The sequence below is a fragment of the Pristiophorus japonicus genome, chromosome 9 (assembly GCF_044704955.1).
Source record: "Pristiophorus japonicus isolate sPriJap1 chromosome 9, sPriJap1.hap1, whole genome shotgun sequence".
NCBI classification, from domain to species: domain Eukaryota; kingdom Metazoa; phylum Chordata; class Chondrichthyes; family Pristiophoridae; genus Pristiophorus; species Pristiophorus japonicus.
Window position 1 is genome coordinate 133106602 of NC_091985.1, and position 17707 is coordinate 133124308.

At 44.7% G+C, this 17707-nt stretch overlaps 1 protein-coding gene across 3 annotated transcripts in view; it reads right to left on the reverse strand.

The window, feature by feature from the left end:
* plcb1 (phospholipase C beta 1) overlaps positions 1-17707 on the reverse strand; it is a 1109102-nt gene that overhangs the window by 125199 nt on the left and 966196 nt on the right. For all 3 annotated transcript variants that reach the window (XM_070889862.1, XM_070889863.1, XM_070889865.1), the window contains exons 25-27: positions 15197-15329; positions 15031-15084; positions 12136-12355 (exon numbers count right to left, since the gene is read on the reverse strand). In XM_070889862.1, the coding sequence (XP_070745963.1) occupies positions 12136-12355; positions 15031-15084; positions 15197-15329 (407 nt within the window). The remainder of the gene's footprint in view (positions 1-12135; positions 12356-15030; positions 15085-15196; positions 15330-17707) is intronic.

Here is a 17707-nt window from a genome sequence, read left to right on the forward strand (position 1 = left end):
AGGGGGGCACCACAGGGATGCACTGCACCGGAGGCGATACCCCCAACACAGGGTATACAGGCAGAGGATGAGCTTCCTGGACATGACTGAGCAGCAGGGATCCAGGAGGCTCAGGCTATCGTGTCAGATCATCACAGACATTTGTAACTTGCTGGAACAAGACCTGCTGCCCAGAGGACCTGGTAGACATGCCTTACCAGTGGCTGTCAAAGTCAAATTCTTCACTCAGGCCCCTTCCAGGGATCTGCAGCAGTAAGCCACCCACAGATGCATTGCACAGTTTCACAAGTCAGCCAATTATATCAACTCTGCCACTGATGAAGCCACTGTTAGTGAGCAGCTCTGGCTGGCTTCCCACAGGTGCAGGGCATCATCGACTGCACACCTGTGGTCATGAAGACACCCCATCTTCACCCAGGAGTGTTTGTGAACCGCAAGGACTTCAAGTCACTCAATGTGTAGCTGGTCTGCAACCATAAAACCATCATCATGAATGTGTGTACCAGGTACTCTGGGAGCTGTCATGACTCCTTTGGTCTGCTCCAGTCCACCCTCCCTCAAGCTCTTCGCACCTCCAAACTGACTTACCGGCTAGCTGCTTGGAGACAAGGGCTATCCACTGAAGGCATGGCTCACGACACCCTTGAGGATGCCAAGTACTGAGGCCCAGGAGCATTATAATGAGAGCCACATCTCCACCAGATGTGTCATACAGCAAGCAATTGGCATGCTGAAGATGTGCCTCAAATGCCTTGACAGATCTGGAGGAGCCCTTCAGTACGCACCAGCCAGAGTCTCCAGAATCACTGTCGTCTGCTGCGTGCTGCACAACTTAGCGGAGCAGCGAGGATTGGAGCTGCAGGAGGAGCAAGATACAGAGTGCACAGCCTCTTCAGCGGAGGAGGAAGAGGAGTAGGAAAGAGGAGGATGAACCTGAGGTGGAGATGGCACCAGCAGTGGCACACAGTGCTGCCTGGGATGGCCTCATAATGGCCAGATTTATTTAACTTTCCCCAATGTAGCCACATGGCTGTCACATGCTGCACTAAATTCCACCCCAACAACACCATAAAGCTTCATTACGATGACCAAGCCATTCTTCCACCCAGAGCCCCAATGCTCAAGGTTAAGTAATGTCTCACCATTCACTGTGGTGAAAATAGTCAAGACCGCAAAATGGTGCAAAGAAAATGTTTTGTGTGTGTCATCAAAATAACTGAAGCTTAACACTTCCATTTTGTGATATAACCCCTGTGCATCTACTTTTGTCTCATTTTTCTTTGCCAAGTGATTCTAGGAGGTGCAGCCCCTGTGGCTTCAGCAGAGGTAGAGGCCGGCTGCTCACTTCCCTGCTTCGACTCGTTAAGACACTTTTGGCGGACATCCTTGGGTTTTGGAGCCTGTGACAGCCCCATCAAAGACTGCTCCTCCTGTGACTGTGCAGGGACTGACTCGCCATTGGGATCCGAGGAAGCATGTGGGGCTCTGCCTGAGGGGGAGACAACACGGAAGAAGTGGGAGCGCTTTGAGAAGAGCCCTCACTTCCATGTTCCCTCGCAGCATCATCCCTCTCATGGGCTGCCCGCACTTCCCTGCTAGCAAGGAGCTGGAGAGCACTTTGCTGCACAGCAGTGGGGCCAGGTACACCCAAGTCTATGTTTATATCCCTCCTGGAAATGAGGTCTATGAGCGTCTGCCATCTGTTGTCCACAGCAAGTTTGTGCACGTGTGATGGGTGCATTTGCTGCTCCAGGCAGGAGGCCATCCTTTCCATGGAACAGCACATCGTTGTGTTGGCGGTGCTCATGTTGGAGATGGACTCCTCCATTCTCTGAACATTAGCAGACATTTGCAGAGGCTCAGCATCTGCATGCAGCTCAGCAGAGCCTAGAGTGTTATGCACCCTCCGGCGAAGAGTCTCCACTGCTGTCCCTGTCAACACCATCTGCTCTTGCTCACTTGTGAATTGTGAGACACCAGGTGACAACACTACTCTGTGGCCCAAAGGACCCACCAAGATGTGTGTATCTGCGCTGGTGCAGGGTGCACTTGGATCTGCTAACGGTGCACCCTCAGAGGCTGGAGGTTCCTCTGAGTCATCGTCTTCCTCCTCTGGCTGGACAGTGGAGGGGGGGGGGGGGCACTTGATGGACCTGTGGAAGAGTAAAGAGATGCATTAGAAGTGTTATAATAAGAATGTGTAATGTTACCATTCTGCACATGATGGCATTTCACTGGCTGCTGACATCAGTCACCATATAAGTAACTGTTGTATACCATATGGCTTTATGAGGTGTGATTCAGTCACCAGGTTGCTGGGATGTACCCCTCCCTCCGTCTCCCACTGCCAGCTTCTCTCCAACTCCTGAGATCGCCAGAACCCCCTCCTCTGCTGCTGTTAATTGGGTGAAGTCTGGAGGGCCACCTGGGCTCTCTGTCTCTCGCGTGTGTTCTGGGCTCTCTCCTGCAATGAGGGAAAGAAGATAACTGAGTGAGAGTGATGGAATGAATGTAAGGAATGGATAGGTTACATATGTAGAGGGTGACTGTGAAGAAGTGGGGTGACATTGCCAAATGGTCTCCTTCTATGGTGTTACTTGTTATGATTGCAGTAGGGTGAGGGTGAGTGTGAGGGGTGGTTAGTCAGATGGGAATGGGAATGTGTACATAGAGAGAGAGGGATGGGTGGACTTGCAAGGTAGGTTGGTGTGAGGAATGATGTGAAGGAATAGGCTTGGGAAGCAGAGTGATGGGGTTGGGGTGACAGGCTGAAGGTGAGTGTGGCATTGCACTCACCTTTCCTGACCTCATGAGATCATCGAATCGTTTCCTGCACTGGATCCAGGTCCTCCTGACAATATCCCTGCTGTTGACCATCTCAGCTATTTCCAGCCAAGCTTATTTATTCCTTTTTGGAGGTCTCCTTCGCCTAGTACCAGGGAAGAGGACCTCCCTGTTTGCTCTGACAGCCTCCATCAGAGTATGCAGCGATGCGTCAGAAAACTGTGGTTCAACCCTCAGTCTTTGGCTGTTCATCCTTGTTACTTTATAACAGTGCTCAGGCCTTTGTTGGTCAAGTTCCACCCTCCTGTGGCAACCTTCAAATGAGTTATGTGCAAGGCTGCTTGAAATATCGGTGCCCAATACTATCATTGATGTCGTCATCAGACCCGCTCCATTTAATAGGGCGGGGAAACACGCACCAGTCTTTCAATTGGGGTCATTAAGTTAAAGTTTCTCTGAACAATGTCCTGCTCAGAACATCGCATTGCTGACCCACTACGCGGCCCGCACACACAAAACCTGACCCCAAGGTGAAGATTCTGGCCGTTAACTCTGGGCCATGAACTGCGGCTTCTCCGGGTGTGTCCGATGTACACACGCGCCCGAAGAGCATGCGCCTAAACCCGACACTTGCAATCTGTCAAAATTTCTTTTGACAGATTGTCGCCTCCACGGGAGAAGGACCTTCCCGGGCGGAGATTTGGGCTATTTCCCAACTCTTGCCCAGCAAATGTCCATCAAACTCTTATGCCTGGTAAAAGTAGGCCTGCTTTTACCAGCGTAAAAGTTTTAAAAGATAGAAAAGATAAATCTCATTACTTATTTTTATATTAAAAACTCTGCCCATGAAGTTTATGTTTAACACTATTAAAACATTTTTTTTTTAATTTCAAAAACATTTTTTTATAAAACATTGAATTTAATTTAATTTCTATTACTTTAAAATAAGTGAAGTGTTCGTTTTATTTATATGTGCATTTTTTTGTTTTTTGGGGTATTCTCATTGATAGCAATGGGAGCTTGGAGCTGCCATTACGATGAATGAGAATACTACATTGTGATTGGCGGTCCAGGCCCATGTGATCCCAGAAAGTGCTTACGCTCCTGGGATGCGTGGGCCTCTGCGCTGGGCCACGCAGCTAGGCCTCGGAGCCGAAGTGTTTGTTCCTCCGGGACCACCAGGTACTGTCGCAAAAACAATTCTGGTCGGAGGCATCCGCCCGCGGGAAGCTCCCGACTGCAACTTTTGGCCCTCTGTTTGTCTCTCCACAGATGCTGCCTGATTTTTGTGGTACATTGAGCACACATTTGCTGCCTGTGATACTGCCCCATTTCATGTCTGTTACGTTTCTCCATCGCACTTCAGGTGTCCCACTCATATTTCTGTGTCGTACTTTAAAAAGAGTATGAAGAAACAAAAGGCAGTCATGTGGATCGGGCAGAGATATTCTCCAGGAAGAGGAAGCACTGGAGTCAGAATATCTGCAGCCCCTTAATTTTTTAAGCCCCACTGACACATGGGAGACCCTGGCCAAAGACTGCTCTAAGTGGAGGAAGTGTATCCGGGAGGGCGCTGAGTACCTCGAGTCTCATCGCCGAGAGCATGCAGAAATCAAGTGCAGGCAGCAGACAGAGCGTGCGGCAAACCAGTCCCACCCACCCTTTCCTTCAATGACTATCTATCCCACCTGTGACAGGAACTGTGGTTCTCATATTGGACTGTTCAGCCACCTAAGGACTCATTTTAAGATTGGAAGCAAGTCTTCCTCGGTTCCGAGGGATTGCCTATGATGATGATGTGCCCCTTAATTGACTTCACCAATTATACTTATAAAAGATAAACAAAGTCAGGGTTCTGGCCTGAAGTCTATTTAGCAATTAAACTCTGAATGAACACATCCACTATTGACTTAGTAGCAATTAGACTTTGCCACCTTAAAATGGTCACAGCTTCAACTGAGTGATAGAATAAAACATTGCAAGGTTTCAATCTCTGTCCTTATAAAGCAGCATATCACTGGACTTAGCTCGAGCAAAGACATGGAAATGCTAAAGTGTGACCCCTCATCCACACAAAGGTTTATGCATCACATTTGAACATCGCACTTCTTTTTACCTGTCACACCATGGCCATTTCTGTACTACATTTTCCCCTAATTGTCTCAAATTTTATTTTCCTAATACAACAAATTACAACTGAACAGATCATCAAGTAATGAGCTGGAATGAAAATCACAAGCTCGGAAAAAACCCAAATCAAACACGGACAGTCAAAAGCTACTAAAGAATGGAAAGAGCAAATAAATCAAAATACATTCTGAAATTCTTTTCAGTCAGCAATTATCCCCCAACCCTGCATAGTCTGTTGACTAGGGTCTCAAAATAAGGTTCCTTGCAAAATTAAAGCATTTAAACATACATATTTCACAACAGCATGATTAAACTTACCTATATAGTTATCATGTGTTTCTTTGAGTACCTTCATTACTTGGAGGCCACAGCCATTCTCAGAAGCCTGGGCTTATAATTGTTGTGCTCCCCATGTCTAGCCCCCTGTCAGTTGAACTGAGTTGCCACCAATACCAGTGCTTACAATTCCCTGAATTTCCCAAGTTACGTTTCTTTGCTTTTCGAAACAAAACAAAAACAAGATGGCAGAATAACTTGTAAGCACCTCTTCTGCTAAAATTTCACGTTTAAATGATCAAATGCTTAATTTTTTACTTTGGAAACAAATCAGAAAAGGAGCAACGGATTGCACCATTTCCGTTGTTTATACTTGCGATGTTAAACCGAGGCCCCGTCTGTCCACTCGGGTGGATGTAAAATATCCCATGGCACTATTTCGAAGAAGAGCAGGGGAGTTCTTCCTGGGATCCTGGCCAATATTTATCTCTTAACCAACATCACTAAAAAAAAATGATTTCATTGTTGTTTGTGGGATGTTGCAAATTGTCTGTCGTGTTTCCTATTAACAAAAGAAGGAAAGACTTGCATTTATATAGCACCTTTCACGACCACCGGACGTCTCAAAGCGCTTTACAGTAAATTAAGTACTTTTGGAATATAGTCATTGTTGTAATTTGGGAAATGCAGCAGCCAATTTGCGCTCAGCAAACTCCCATAAACAGCAATGTGATAATGACCAGATAATCTGTTATTTTTGTTATGTTGATTGAGGGATAAATATTGGCCAGGACACCAGGGATAACTTCCCTACTCTTCTTCGAAATAGTGCCATGGGATCTTTTGCGTCCACCTGAGAGAGTCTCATGCGAAAGACAGATGACAAGAGTTTACAACAGTGACTACACTTCAAAAGCATATCACTGGCTGTAAAGTGGGTTGTCCAGAGGTCATGAAAGGTGCTATATAAATCCAAGTCTTTCTTCTTTACTTAGAAATCATAAACAATTATATACAGATTTTTTTTAATTCTCAGTGCAAATTTTGAATTGTGTCTTTGTTCAGGGCATAACAGTATTTGAATGTAACTTTTCCAAATTATTTCAAAACACAATGGATAAAATGAATGTCAAAGGTTTTTTGAGTAAAAGTTTAGTAAAAATCTGTTTTAACTTTAAAACAAAATTCCAGAACGTCGAGCTCAGAGAGCAACAGGGATGGAGAAAGGCATATGATTTTTAGCATCTGTGCCTGCTTTTCTTGATATGGTGAATGCCACTATAATTTTTAATAAAGATTTAACCATGCTAGTTATTTCACCATACCAAACCTGAAAAGTTCCTTCACTCGACCGCTATCAAATCCCATACCTCTTCCCCCTCCAGTGCAACCCAACACCAAGCTCTGCCCTTCCTCTGTATCACTATATCTTCCAACTCTGCCCCAGTGGGCTGTGGATGCTGAGTCTCTGAGTAGATTCAAGGCTGAGATAGATAGATTTTTGGAGGCAAGGGGAAATCAAGGGATAAGGAGATCGGGCGGGAAAGTGGAGTTGAGGTCGATGATCAGCCATTTTGACATACTCTTAGTTTGCCACCTTTTCCTGCAGTATCGTTGATCACAGAGCTCAGCTCCCACTACCCTTTTATTAGGCACTGGGAGCCTATTGTGATTAGTGGACGAGCTAAGTATCAGATTTTTCAGTGAGGTCAGTACTCTCTACTGCTGGCATGGGTATGCCTATGTAAATAGTAGTGCAAAGCCAAAGTTAGCAACATCTCAATTTCAGGGCTTGTGTTTTGTGCAAGGAGTGAGCTTGATGGGCTGAATGGCGGAGCAGGCTCAAGGGGCTGTATGGCCTACCCCTGCTGCTAATTCTTATGTTCTTAACTGAATGTGAGCAATGCCACGGGAGATTCACTAGCCACACTTCAGGCATCAGACTCTGTGCCACACCTGCACTATGTCAATTTTTGTTTCAAAGTTTGACCAGATGGGCTGAAATTAAATATCCATAAAAGAGGGGGAAAAAGTCAGAATTCTGAAAGAAGATTGAAGAAAATCTTTCAATTCCCAAAAAGAGAAATGAACCAATCAAATTACTTGAAAAAAAATGTGAAACTTTCCCGCTGTTACCAATGTCTGTAACTATTAGAACAAATGAAAATCTTCAAATTAAAAATAAAGAAATGTAACTATTCAAAGAGTCAATTCAATGGTCCTTTGCACTGGGAGAGCAGATTCACAACCGGTGCGAGGGAGAGCTGAATTTGGGAGAGCAGGACCTGTCCCAGTTTCTTTCCAGGCTGCAACTCAGTGCTCTTCTGTGTTTAGTATAGTGACATATCTAAGCCCATTTGTACATTAGTCTTATTCAGACTTCAGATTTGGTGCGGTTATCTAAATGAACATCTCACATCATTCAGTAGGATTTGGATAAGTTTGCTCTTTTTTTCTTGTATATTCACTTGAAATGTGAGCAAGGAAGCGCCAAAGGAGCTCTTAAATTGATTTTGTGTGACTCTCTTTACAATGTTTACAGCGCAATGCCATTTTTTTGGATTGTTTTTTCCCTATCTCTGGTATTTTTATGAATATTTATTTGCTCAGAACAAAATTGGGAGCCTTTATTTCAAACTCATTTAGTAGAGTTAAAGGGCTGAATTTTAGGCTTTTCTGTCTTCGGGACGAAAACAGAGGAGGGACGGGAAAGTTACCGGCCGGGAATAGTTTGCACTTTGGTAAGGACGTTTCGGCATCTGGACCCTGCGCCATGGGGCGCAGTGCGAAGGGAGGCGTTGTACAGTTTTCGTGGTGCAAGGATGGGAAACTCGCGAACTAAAGTGCCAGGCCGTGTGCGCTCCGAGAGAGGAGGCCTGGTGGGGTGGGGGGGTGAGTGGAGGGGACAACCTTAAAATAAACACAAACACATTCCCCAAACATTGCCCACGCCATCACAACACAAATCGCTATAAACATTTAAAGAACAAACACTCACACTGGCCTTCGGTGTACTTTGCCTTCCTCTGTGCCGTCGACTAGGCTGGACCGCTCTGATTTCCCAGTTGGTCATTGCAGGCGCACTTCCGGGCGGACGGATCGGGCAAAAGTCCAAACTACTGCCGGTGTCGCAACCAGGAGCGTTGCACACCCGGCGCAGCTCGGCGGTGCCACTTAGCGTTGCCGCAAAACCGGACCGGAGGGGACCTGAACGCCGCCTTTCACACTGCTCCGAGGTGAAACCCGGAGCGCAAAAGACCGGAAAATCCAGCCCAAGAAGAAATAAAGCCTGCTGTGGAGATAAACAGGCCCCAAACCATTTGGAAATCTTGGCAAAACTGTATCAGCAGGGCAGAGCTGCACCATCTGGTGCATGGATACTTGTCGCCAACTTCCAATATAGGGATGGCACTGCCAGTGGTTGGCAGGCCACCACGGCCTTCAACAGTTATGCCGATCACCCATTACTGGTTAGGAACTGCCGTATCAAGTAAGGTGCTGCCCCTTACCTGCGTCAAACAGACAACTGATGCACTGGTCAGCAAATCCAGTGTTTTTTCTCCTGTCCCACTGAATGGCCGGATGTGGCTGCCCAAAATCACTGCACTGCAGCATTTCCAAAAGTACAAGGGATCGCTGATGATTGCCATATGCCCAACCTCCAGTCCATCCGGGGTATCAGTAAGCGACCATGGTTTGTATAACAGTCCTTTGTGATACTTAGCGAGCATGAAGTGTGAAATCACCTGATCATACGTGTGTCCCTCTCTCCCCCATAGCACCAGCACTATAGCACACCCCATCACGTAATCAGTCCCAAGATGCAGTACAGTATACTGTTCCTGGCACTGTGAAATAGCACTTCATCCTCTGTGCTGTTTGCAACACCATTTAAATCAGCTAATATATAATAATGTATATATAATAGTACGCTTCATAGTTGGTGGAGACGGGATGATGTCGGACAGGAGACGGTCGATTATCGGCACAGGGCAGGAATTGGAGCCGCAAGTGGGCTGGTGGGCTGATGAGCCCCAATTAGGCCGGGGAGTGAAAGGAGCAGCGTGGCGGCCTAGCCCAGCAGTTTGCACAAGCCCCTGGCCTGCGAGCACCATCGGAGCAGGCCGGGGAGCGGAAGGAGCAGCATGTGCTGGAGCAGGAGAGCAACGGCAGTGAAAAGAGATGTCATCAAGGTCCAGGTCGGTGATTGGAGCGTGTGCAGGTACTACAGGAGCGGCGAGGTCGGGGCAAAGGAGCGACAAGGTCGGGGCGAAGGGGTGGCGAGAGATTGTAGAGGGATGTGATCGGGGCCCAGGAGAGACGTAAGTTCGGGGCCCAGAAGAGGCGAGGGCCCAGGGGCAGCACGGGCCAGCCCACATTGCGATATGTGTGTGCACTAGATCCGTGCAGCAGAGCTGGTCTCCAGTCGTTTTGGTTAATCCTTGCTACTGGACCAAGACCTAGCTCGGTCAAGCCCGTGTGGTGGCTGGTGTGCAACGGTCACCACACGTTAAAAAAAATCCAAGCACAGGCATCTTCCTCCTTTCAAGATTTAGTTCGGACCTGGAATTTTAGGTCCTTCATTGAAACACCTGTGAACTTTTTGACGTGGAAGCAAGTCATCCTCGATTCGAGGGACTGCCTATGATGATGATCATAGTATAAATGACCCTGCTGCTGTCAAGCAACATATGTCCTTACTTACTGTGAGCAACCTCAGTGGAAATTCATTAGTCAACAAGAATTCTAATGACAGATTTATTTAACTTTTGGCATGCCTCAATTTTTTGCATCAGTTTCTGTGCTTTTTTTGAAGTTTATAATACCGTGCATTTGCCTGTCCAAAATGTTCACAATTGCATGTTTGGGTTAAGTTTGTGAAGCCCGATCTCCAATGAGGTTCCTCGCCGGATGGAGGTGTGGGTCGTGGAAAGGGTTAGGACACTAATTCTGTGGCATATGCTCCAGTCTATGAGGCTCCATTTTGGGAGCAGGGCCTCGCAAAATGATGTCTTTAACGTGCACCTTGGCTTCACGGCAATCATTCAAAGTAAATGTAAAATGTAAATGTAAAAAAAAAAAACATTTGCTCAAATTTCAATGGTGATGTTCACCCCATTTGAGGGCCTCTCTGAGAGGAGTCACTGGCGCTGAGAGGGGGCAGAGTTAATATCATCAGAGGCGCAGTGATTCACAGAGGCTGATGCAACTCTGAATGTTATTGCAGCTCTCTCACACTGTGAAATCCATACCTTATCCAGACCAGCTCACTCGACAGTGCCATGTTTAAATAAATACATTCACGTTAATCATGATCCTTTTCAACAGTTCCCTTTTTCTAAAGAAATGCTGCTTATTCTGCCCAGAATCACAACTATAAGATCAATTTTGAAACCAACTTTGCATTATTGATCAATCTAAAATGACAATTGAGGTAACCGCCAATCCAAGTGATTACTCGCAGATTGTAACCAGTTACAGACAAGCTGATTCTGTCTGCTTCGTTCCAAATTCAAGCCTTTTATTATTCCATGCAGACCACCAGTTTTATTTTACACTATGAATAGGTCATTTTTGGTTTTAATGGGCTCAAATTTCCCCAACCCCTTTTTCTGGCACCCTCATTCCGAGGTGCGCCACTTTTGTCCGCCTCCAAGCACGCTGAAAATCTTCCTCCCAGTTCTGGCCGCTCCCCAGCCTCTCCTCGGTGGTGGCATAGCGTGGCCCAGTGGATTGGGGGTGGAGTCAGGTGAAAACAGTGCCTGGACCTCTGCACATGCGCGCTAGAGTCTGCGCGCATGTGCAGTAGCTCCTGGCAGGCCGAATCTGTGAGTGCGCGCTGCAGGCTGAGTGGGTGGGGCCCAAAGCATGTCGTCCCTAACCCTGGCCGAATGGGCTCCCTCATCGGCAGCCCGCTGCGTTCCCTAAGGTAGGATTTCTATTTTTTATTTGTTATTTACTGATTGATTGATTGCTTATTACTTTGGTCTTGGTGCTTTAGGTGTAGGGTTCCTTCTATTTTTTATTTGTTAATTAATTGCTTATTACTTTTTGTGCTTTGTTTAGTGCTTGGTGCAAATGTACTGCTTTGTTTAGTGCTTGGTGCTTTAAATGTATTTATGCTTCTTTAATGTTGTTGTGAAGGTGTTTAGTGCTTTGCAAGGTCCTCTTCCCCCCCTATCTCTGGCTGCCTGCGCTGATTTCTTAAGTCACCGCAAGGTTTTTCTGAACGTACAAGAGTGCCCACTTACGCTGGCCTAAGTTAGTTTGGAGTAACTTTTAGCTGGCTAAACTTGCTTAATTGGCCAAAACAGGCATAAGCAACTGGTAAAACCCCCTTTTGAAAAAAAAACTAAAAAAAACCTAACTAACTCACTTACACTGGCGCAAATTAAATGGCCAGAATTGCAACTAAAAAGATACTCAAAAAAAAAACGAGCAACTCCTGGGGAAATTTGGGCCCAATGTGTCTGATATTATTCTGTCACTTTGCAGTGTTCTGGCTCTCCGATGCCCAAATTTGACACAAACCTCTGGCAAAATGTGTTTACAGTGATTTCCTTTGTCAAACTATTTAATTCCACTGGCATGTGGATCATACCCGAAAAATCTTTTGTGTTATTTTTCATCCGCTGCAATATGAAACATTTCACATTTTAAGCACTGCAGGTTGACGGTGAGTGTTGATGTGAGGGCAGGTGAATGAAGTCTGTTTGAACAAACAGTGCAAAAAAATGACTCATTTGATGTGCCAGGAATACAAAAAAGGTCTCGTCATTTTCTATTATCTAAAAATAAACATCATAAAGCCATGCATAAAACCACACTTCTTATAATTATTTTAACATCTGGTGGCAAAGAATTATTTTAGCACTTGATACAAGTTAGAAATCGCACAAGGCCCCACTGTGAGTACTCAAAAATATTTGAGAATGGTTCACCTACCTTTTCTTACCATCTCTCTTTGCTGATTTTTCCAGAAGTACCCTGCGTCTTAAATACTCATTCTGAAACTCACTGGATTTTGCCGTGTGCTCTTTGATCAGGTCGGTGGTTTTTTTGTGGTGTTTCTTCACTAATTCCTTCATTTCTTTGTAATGTTTTTTCTGAAGTTTCACAAATGCCTTTTGTTGTCTCAGCTCTTCCACAGTCTGGGCTTCCACCTCTGCAGCAGGTTACAGAAGCCGATTTATTACATCAAATGCTTTTTTTCCCCTTCTGCCTTTGGTAAATGACTTACTGCAACTACTCAGATGGTCACATAAACTATAAGGTTACTACAATGCATCCTCAGTGAAATCTCTACGACAATGAGAACTATCAGGAGTATATGAATCCTTGAAGGGGAAAATTTTTGCAGGGCTATAGGGAAAGGAGCTCTTTCAAAGAGCTGGCACAGGCACGATGGGCCGAATGGCCTCCTTCTGTGCTGTATCATTCTATGATTCTATAAATCCCTTATATACACTTATATTCGATGAAGATGTACTTAAAAATTACTAACTTGTTTAAATTTGAAAAGATTAAGGTTATTAGAATCTGTTCTTAAATCATAGAATTTTATAGCACAGGAGGTTGTCATTCGGACCATCGTGCCTGTGCCAGCTCTTTGAAAGATGTTGATGAACAAATTAAAAACATACTGTATCAAGTGTGCACTGGGCATGAGATTAGCTCATGTTTTAATCTTGTTTTTAGACGTCTTGTATACATCTGAGCACCTTACATTTTTTATTTTGGAATACTAGTGCATTTATTTTCATCTGATTCAACACCTTGAAATACTGCTCAGCATAATACTTCTGCTTTCTAAAAGTACAGTCCAATTTACTTTTGCATAATTCACATAGACAGAAAATGTATTCACATTTGAGCTTCTACAAAAACTGTTCTCTTCCCTCCTTTATATTCTCGACCATTTTAAACAAGAATCAAACTCCTTGAAATGACGCTGAGCGGAAAATGCATGTTGCTTTCGAATTCCCTTGCCTGCTATTTTAACGGAGGTGCTAAACGAGTTAACACACTCTGTTAAAATAACAGACAAAGGAATGCATTAAAGTGTTTGAATGATAACAGCACTCTGCTATTTCCAGGCTTGGGTCTCAGAGGTACATACACACGTTAAAACTAATGAAGATTGGTCCATAATCACTAAGTCACGTGCATGTATGCATAGTCAATTGATTTTAATGAACTGGAATAGTTATAAGAAGCTGTGCTTCAGAAGAAAGTGCTTGGTGAAACTTTTCTGATGTATTTATAAACAAATGATGCAGTGAGGTAAATTGTATTGATGGCATCACTGCTCCATTTTATGTGCAAATTCACTGCAACAACTTGTCTCTTTCTCCTCTCAAACAAAATAGATAAAACTTTCTAAGCCATTTTTTTTTTATTGAGACAAAGTCCTTTTAAATGTGACAGTGCCAAACTCTGGTTTCTCGAACACAAAATTATCAATAGCATGGGCCCAAATTTTCCCAGGAGTTGCTCCGTTTTTTTTGGAGCAACTTGATTTTTCTGGCGTATCTTAAAAATCCCCATTCTGCACATTAAATTTGCGCCAGTGTAAGTGAGTTAGTTCAGATTTTTTTTAGCTTAGTTTTTTTTTCAAAAGGGGGCGTTACCAGCCGTTTTGGCCATTTAAGCCCGTTTGGACAGTTAATAGTTGCTCCAAACTAACTTAGGCCAGCATAAGTAGCCACTTGTGGCCGCACAGAAAACCCTTGCGGAGAGTTACGAAATCAGCGCAAGTCGCCAGAGTTGGGGGGGGTGGGGGGGGGCAAGGGAAGCAGAGAGGACCTTGCAAAGCACTAAACACCTTCACAACAACATTCAAAAAGCATAAAAACCATCAATAATAAATAAAAGATAAACCTTAAGTTCCACCTTCCAAACTCGCCCCCCCCCCCCCCCCCGAGGGACTTGACTTCTCTCCGAGGGACTGGACTTCACTTCTCCGAGGGACTGGACTTCTCTCCGAGGAACTGGACTTCACTTCCCCGAGGGACTGGACTTCTCTCCGAGGGACTGGACTTCACTTCTCCGAGGGACTAGACTTCTCTCCGAGGAACTGGACTTCACTTCTCCGAGGGACTGGACTTCTCTCCGAGGGACTGGACTTCTCTCCGAGGGACTTCACTTCTCTCCGAGGGAAGGCAGCGACCGGCCATTACAGCAGGCCACTCGGCCAGGGATAGGGGCGGTGAATATCGGGTCGTCCCTTTGGCCAGGGATAGGGGCAGCAAGCATTGGGTCCCGTTTGCAGGATGCGCTGGGAGGGCAAGGAGCTACTGCGCATGCACGCAGACTCCACTACGCATGCGGACAGCTGTCGGCACTGTTTTTAGTGCAGGGCTGCAGCTCCACCCCCCCACTGCACTATATACGCCGCGCCAGGACCCGGGACACACTGCAGAGCGGCCAGAATCGTGAGTACGTTTTTTGGCACCGTTTTGAGCGCACAAAGTCGACGCATCTCGGGTTAGTGCACCGGAAAAAAGGGTTGGGGAAATTTGGGCCCCATATGTGGATGTAGTAATCTTATCATATGTACGATTGTTAAATTAAAATTAAATGCCACATAACAGTCATAGGTTTTTAGGTGACAAGGTTTCATTCTTGTATATAAACCTGTTCAGTGAATCTACACTCTCTGGTCTGCTAATGTGTAAACTTGGATGCATGCAAGTTTTTTTTTAAGTTTCCATCTGAGATCTTATCATGCATTGTTATTTTATCTCTATATCTTTTTCTTCTATCAGCAGCCTTCATTTGGACTGTGGGATGGAAACGATTTTAAGTCCTTGTGTTACACAGAGTTTGATAACACCTTACCTGACAAGATGCTTTGTATGAGATCTTCTGCCTTACCAGCTGGTTTGACTGCAGCTAACACACAATGCAAAAGATTTTTGGTTAATAACAAGGGTCATAAATCACTGCAAAAGTTTATTTCTTCACTATTTTTAAACAAACATCCATCAAGCATAAATGCACTTACCTGGCGCTGGTTGAACGTGGGTGACTTGGGTGGGGGGTTTGGGTGTCAGACCAGGTGTGTGATTCACACCATTCTCTGCCGGAGCTGGCTTTGCATCATTATTAGGTTCTGTGGGAATGTCACCAGGTTCAGCCTGAGGCAAAGACAGGAACAGATATTATTCAACCTTCAGAACGAAAGAATCCACCAATCCTATTGAAAATGGTCACTGCTGTATACTAACAAGTCTATTTCTTTTGCTTAAAAGACCGGCAGGTTGCCGGTCAATTGTGCATTTTATTGACAGAAGTGCAAAAACAAATATCATTTCTATGATTGCTGCTAGATAACATCGATACTCAACGCTATCCTGTGTCCAGGTACACACGAATGGAGGGGTTTTATTTTGAAACAAGGTTTTATAATTTGCCTCAAATAAAGCAGTCATCGCTGTCAATACATTTTAAGAGAGACAGTACCTCCGTTTTGCTGCACATTGTGTAAACATAATTCTGATATCCAATTTTTCGAAGCATGTTTCAACATTCTATCCCGTCTGTTTCCTCCTTCACTGTTTCGGTTTGCAGTTTTACACAGTCGACATCCGAATGCTGGGCAGATTATTCTCGTGAATGCCAAATCCGAGGTAGCTCACACACACACACACTTCAATTTTCCCCTCAGAAAACTCGTACAATCTTTGTCGGCAATTCAGACCCTGCGATGGCCCAACTCTGATGACCAGTTGCTACGGCGCCTGATTGAGTGATCCTGTGTGCATCAGCTTGGATTTGTTCTTCAGCCAGCTTTTATTTCACTCCATGATGGTAATTACAGCCGATGAGCAGGGGAAAAAAGAGCTCTTTCGTTCCATTACCCAGTCCCCCTAGTGCAAGGACTCTCGCCTAAATTATATAGACAGGAACGGCTCAGATAAATTTGTCGTTTTATGATTCATGACTGAATGATTAATTAGATATTTACTAAAGATGAGTGGCAATGCAATTTTTACATGCTTTGAAAAGAGAGAAGGGCAGCTTATGACTTTTATTTTGCAGTCCATACTATGCCCTTTTCGCTGCTGGGTTGCCCTATTTAAAAAAAATCAATTTAATGCCCCGAACAAAAAAAAAAATCAGTTGACACCAGCAACATAATTTAGAAATGAAATAACTGCTGATTGACATTTTTTACGTTTTTCTTTTTGAGGAAAGTACAACTGTTTAAACATGTTATTTACAGTTCAGACAGAATTTTGTTTCGAACTGCGTCAGTTTTTACCTCCTCAACAGTTTGAGAGCCCTCGCCACAATGGGCTTATTTAGGGAGGGGGGAGGACACTTCTATTTTTAAATGCAGTACTGAGGAGGAACTCAAAAGTAGATATCTCTTGAAAAATTGTATTTATCACCTTTGTGACAAAACAGCCTTGTCTGCAGGACTACAAGTTTTCTTTTGCTTGTTTTTCTTAATATAAGGATTAATTCACTGATCCTTGTCCCGAGTGGGAAGCTGCATTCGAAGGGGAAGTGGCTTGGGGAGCCAGTCGCTCTGATCAGCGCACCTTTTTTTGAGTGCAATTTCTCTCTGGGTGTGCAGGATAGGCAGCTTTTCCCTATAAAGTACACACAGAAAGCGTTATGGAGATAAGCCGTGGCTGTTTTAGGTTACAGCGTTCTGCCACTGCTGTGAAGCGGTTTCTACTCGGTAGCAAGGCAAAGTCAGCATTTAACTTTGAAGTCGAGTCCTGACCTACCTCCAGACACGAGTGATGTGCACTATCCAGAGAGAGCACATCTTCCCTATGGTAGAATCATATAGTCAGCATTGCCAACTGCAAAGTTATAATGGTAGCCATCACTCGGGTTGCCAATTTTGGCTGGGTGTATCCCTGGAAGTTTCATGACATGACTGCCTCCCTCCAACTGCCTTGCCCCCAGGCTCCCCTCATTGGTTCAACATGTCCGTTGTCACGGCGCCCCGCCTTCACTCGCCAATCAGAAAGTGAACAGACTTTTCATTACCTAACTGGATGGCCCTTGACGATCCTTTTCTTTCCCATCACCAATATTTTTTATAACTAATAAACATGTGTTGAAAGAGTTTTTTTTAATGTCCCTTCCCCGCCTCCGCCCCCACCCCGCCCAGTGATTTATCTCCTGGGTTGTTCCCAACAATGTCCTGGAGATTAAACTCCAATTCCTGGAGAATCCAGGGCAATTCTGGATGGGTTGGCAACCCTAGCCAGCACTCTAGAATTAGTTGTTGCAATATAAACATTACTCTTGTCTATACTTTGCTGTTTGCATAGTTAGAAAAAAAATAGCTGAATCACATGTCATCTAACGTAGGTCAAATATACATAACTATTCACCTACAATATGATAATGGTTGCAAGGTCAGCCAGAAAATAGAGCATTATAAAATACTCTCCTTTGTCAAGTAAAGAATAGACTATCAGAACAATTATTCGGTGAAGATATATGATAATCCACATTCTCAAGCGCCATGGTTTCACCACACACCAAAGGT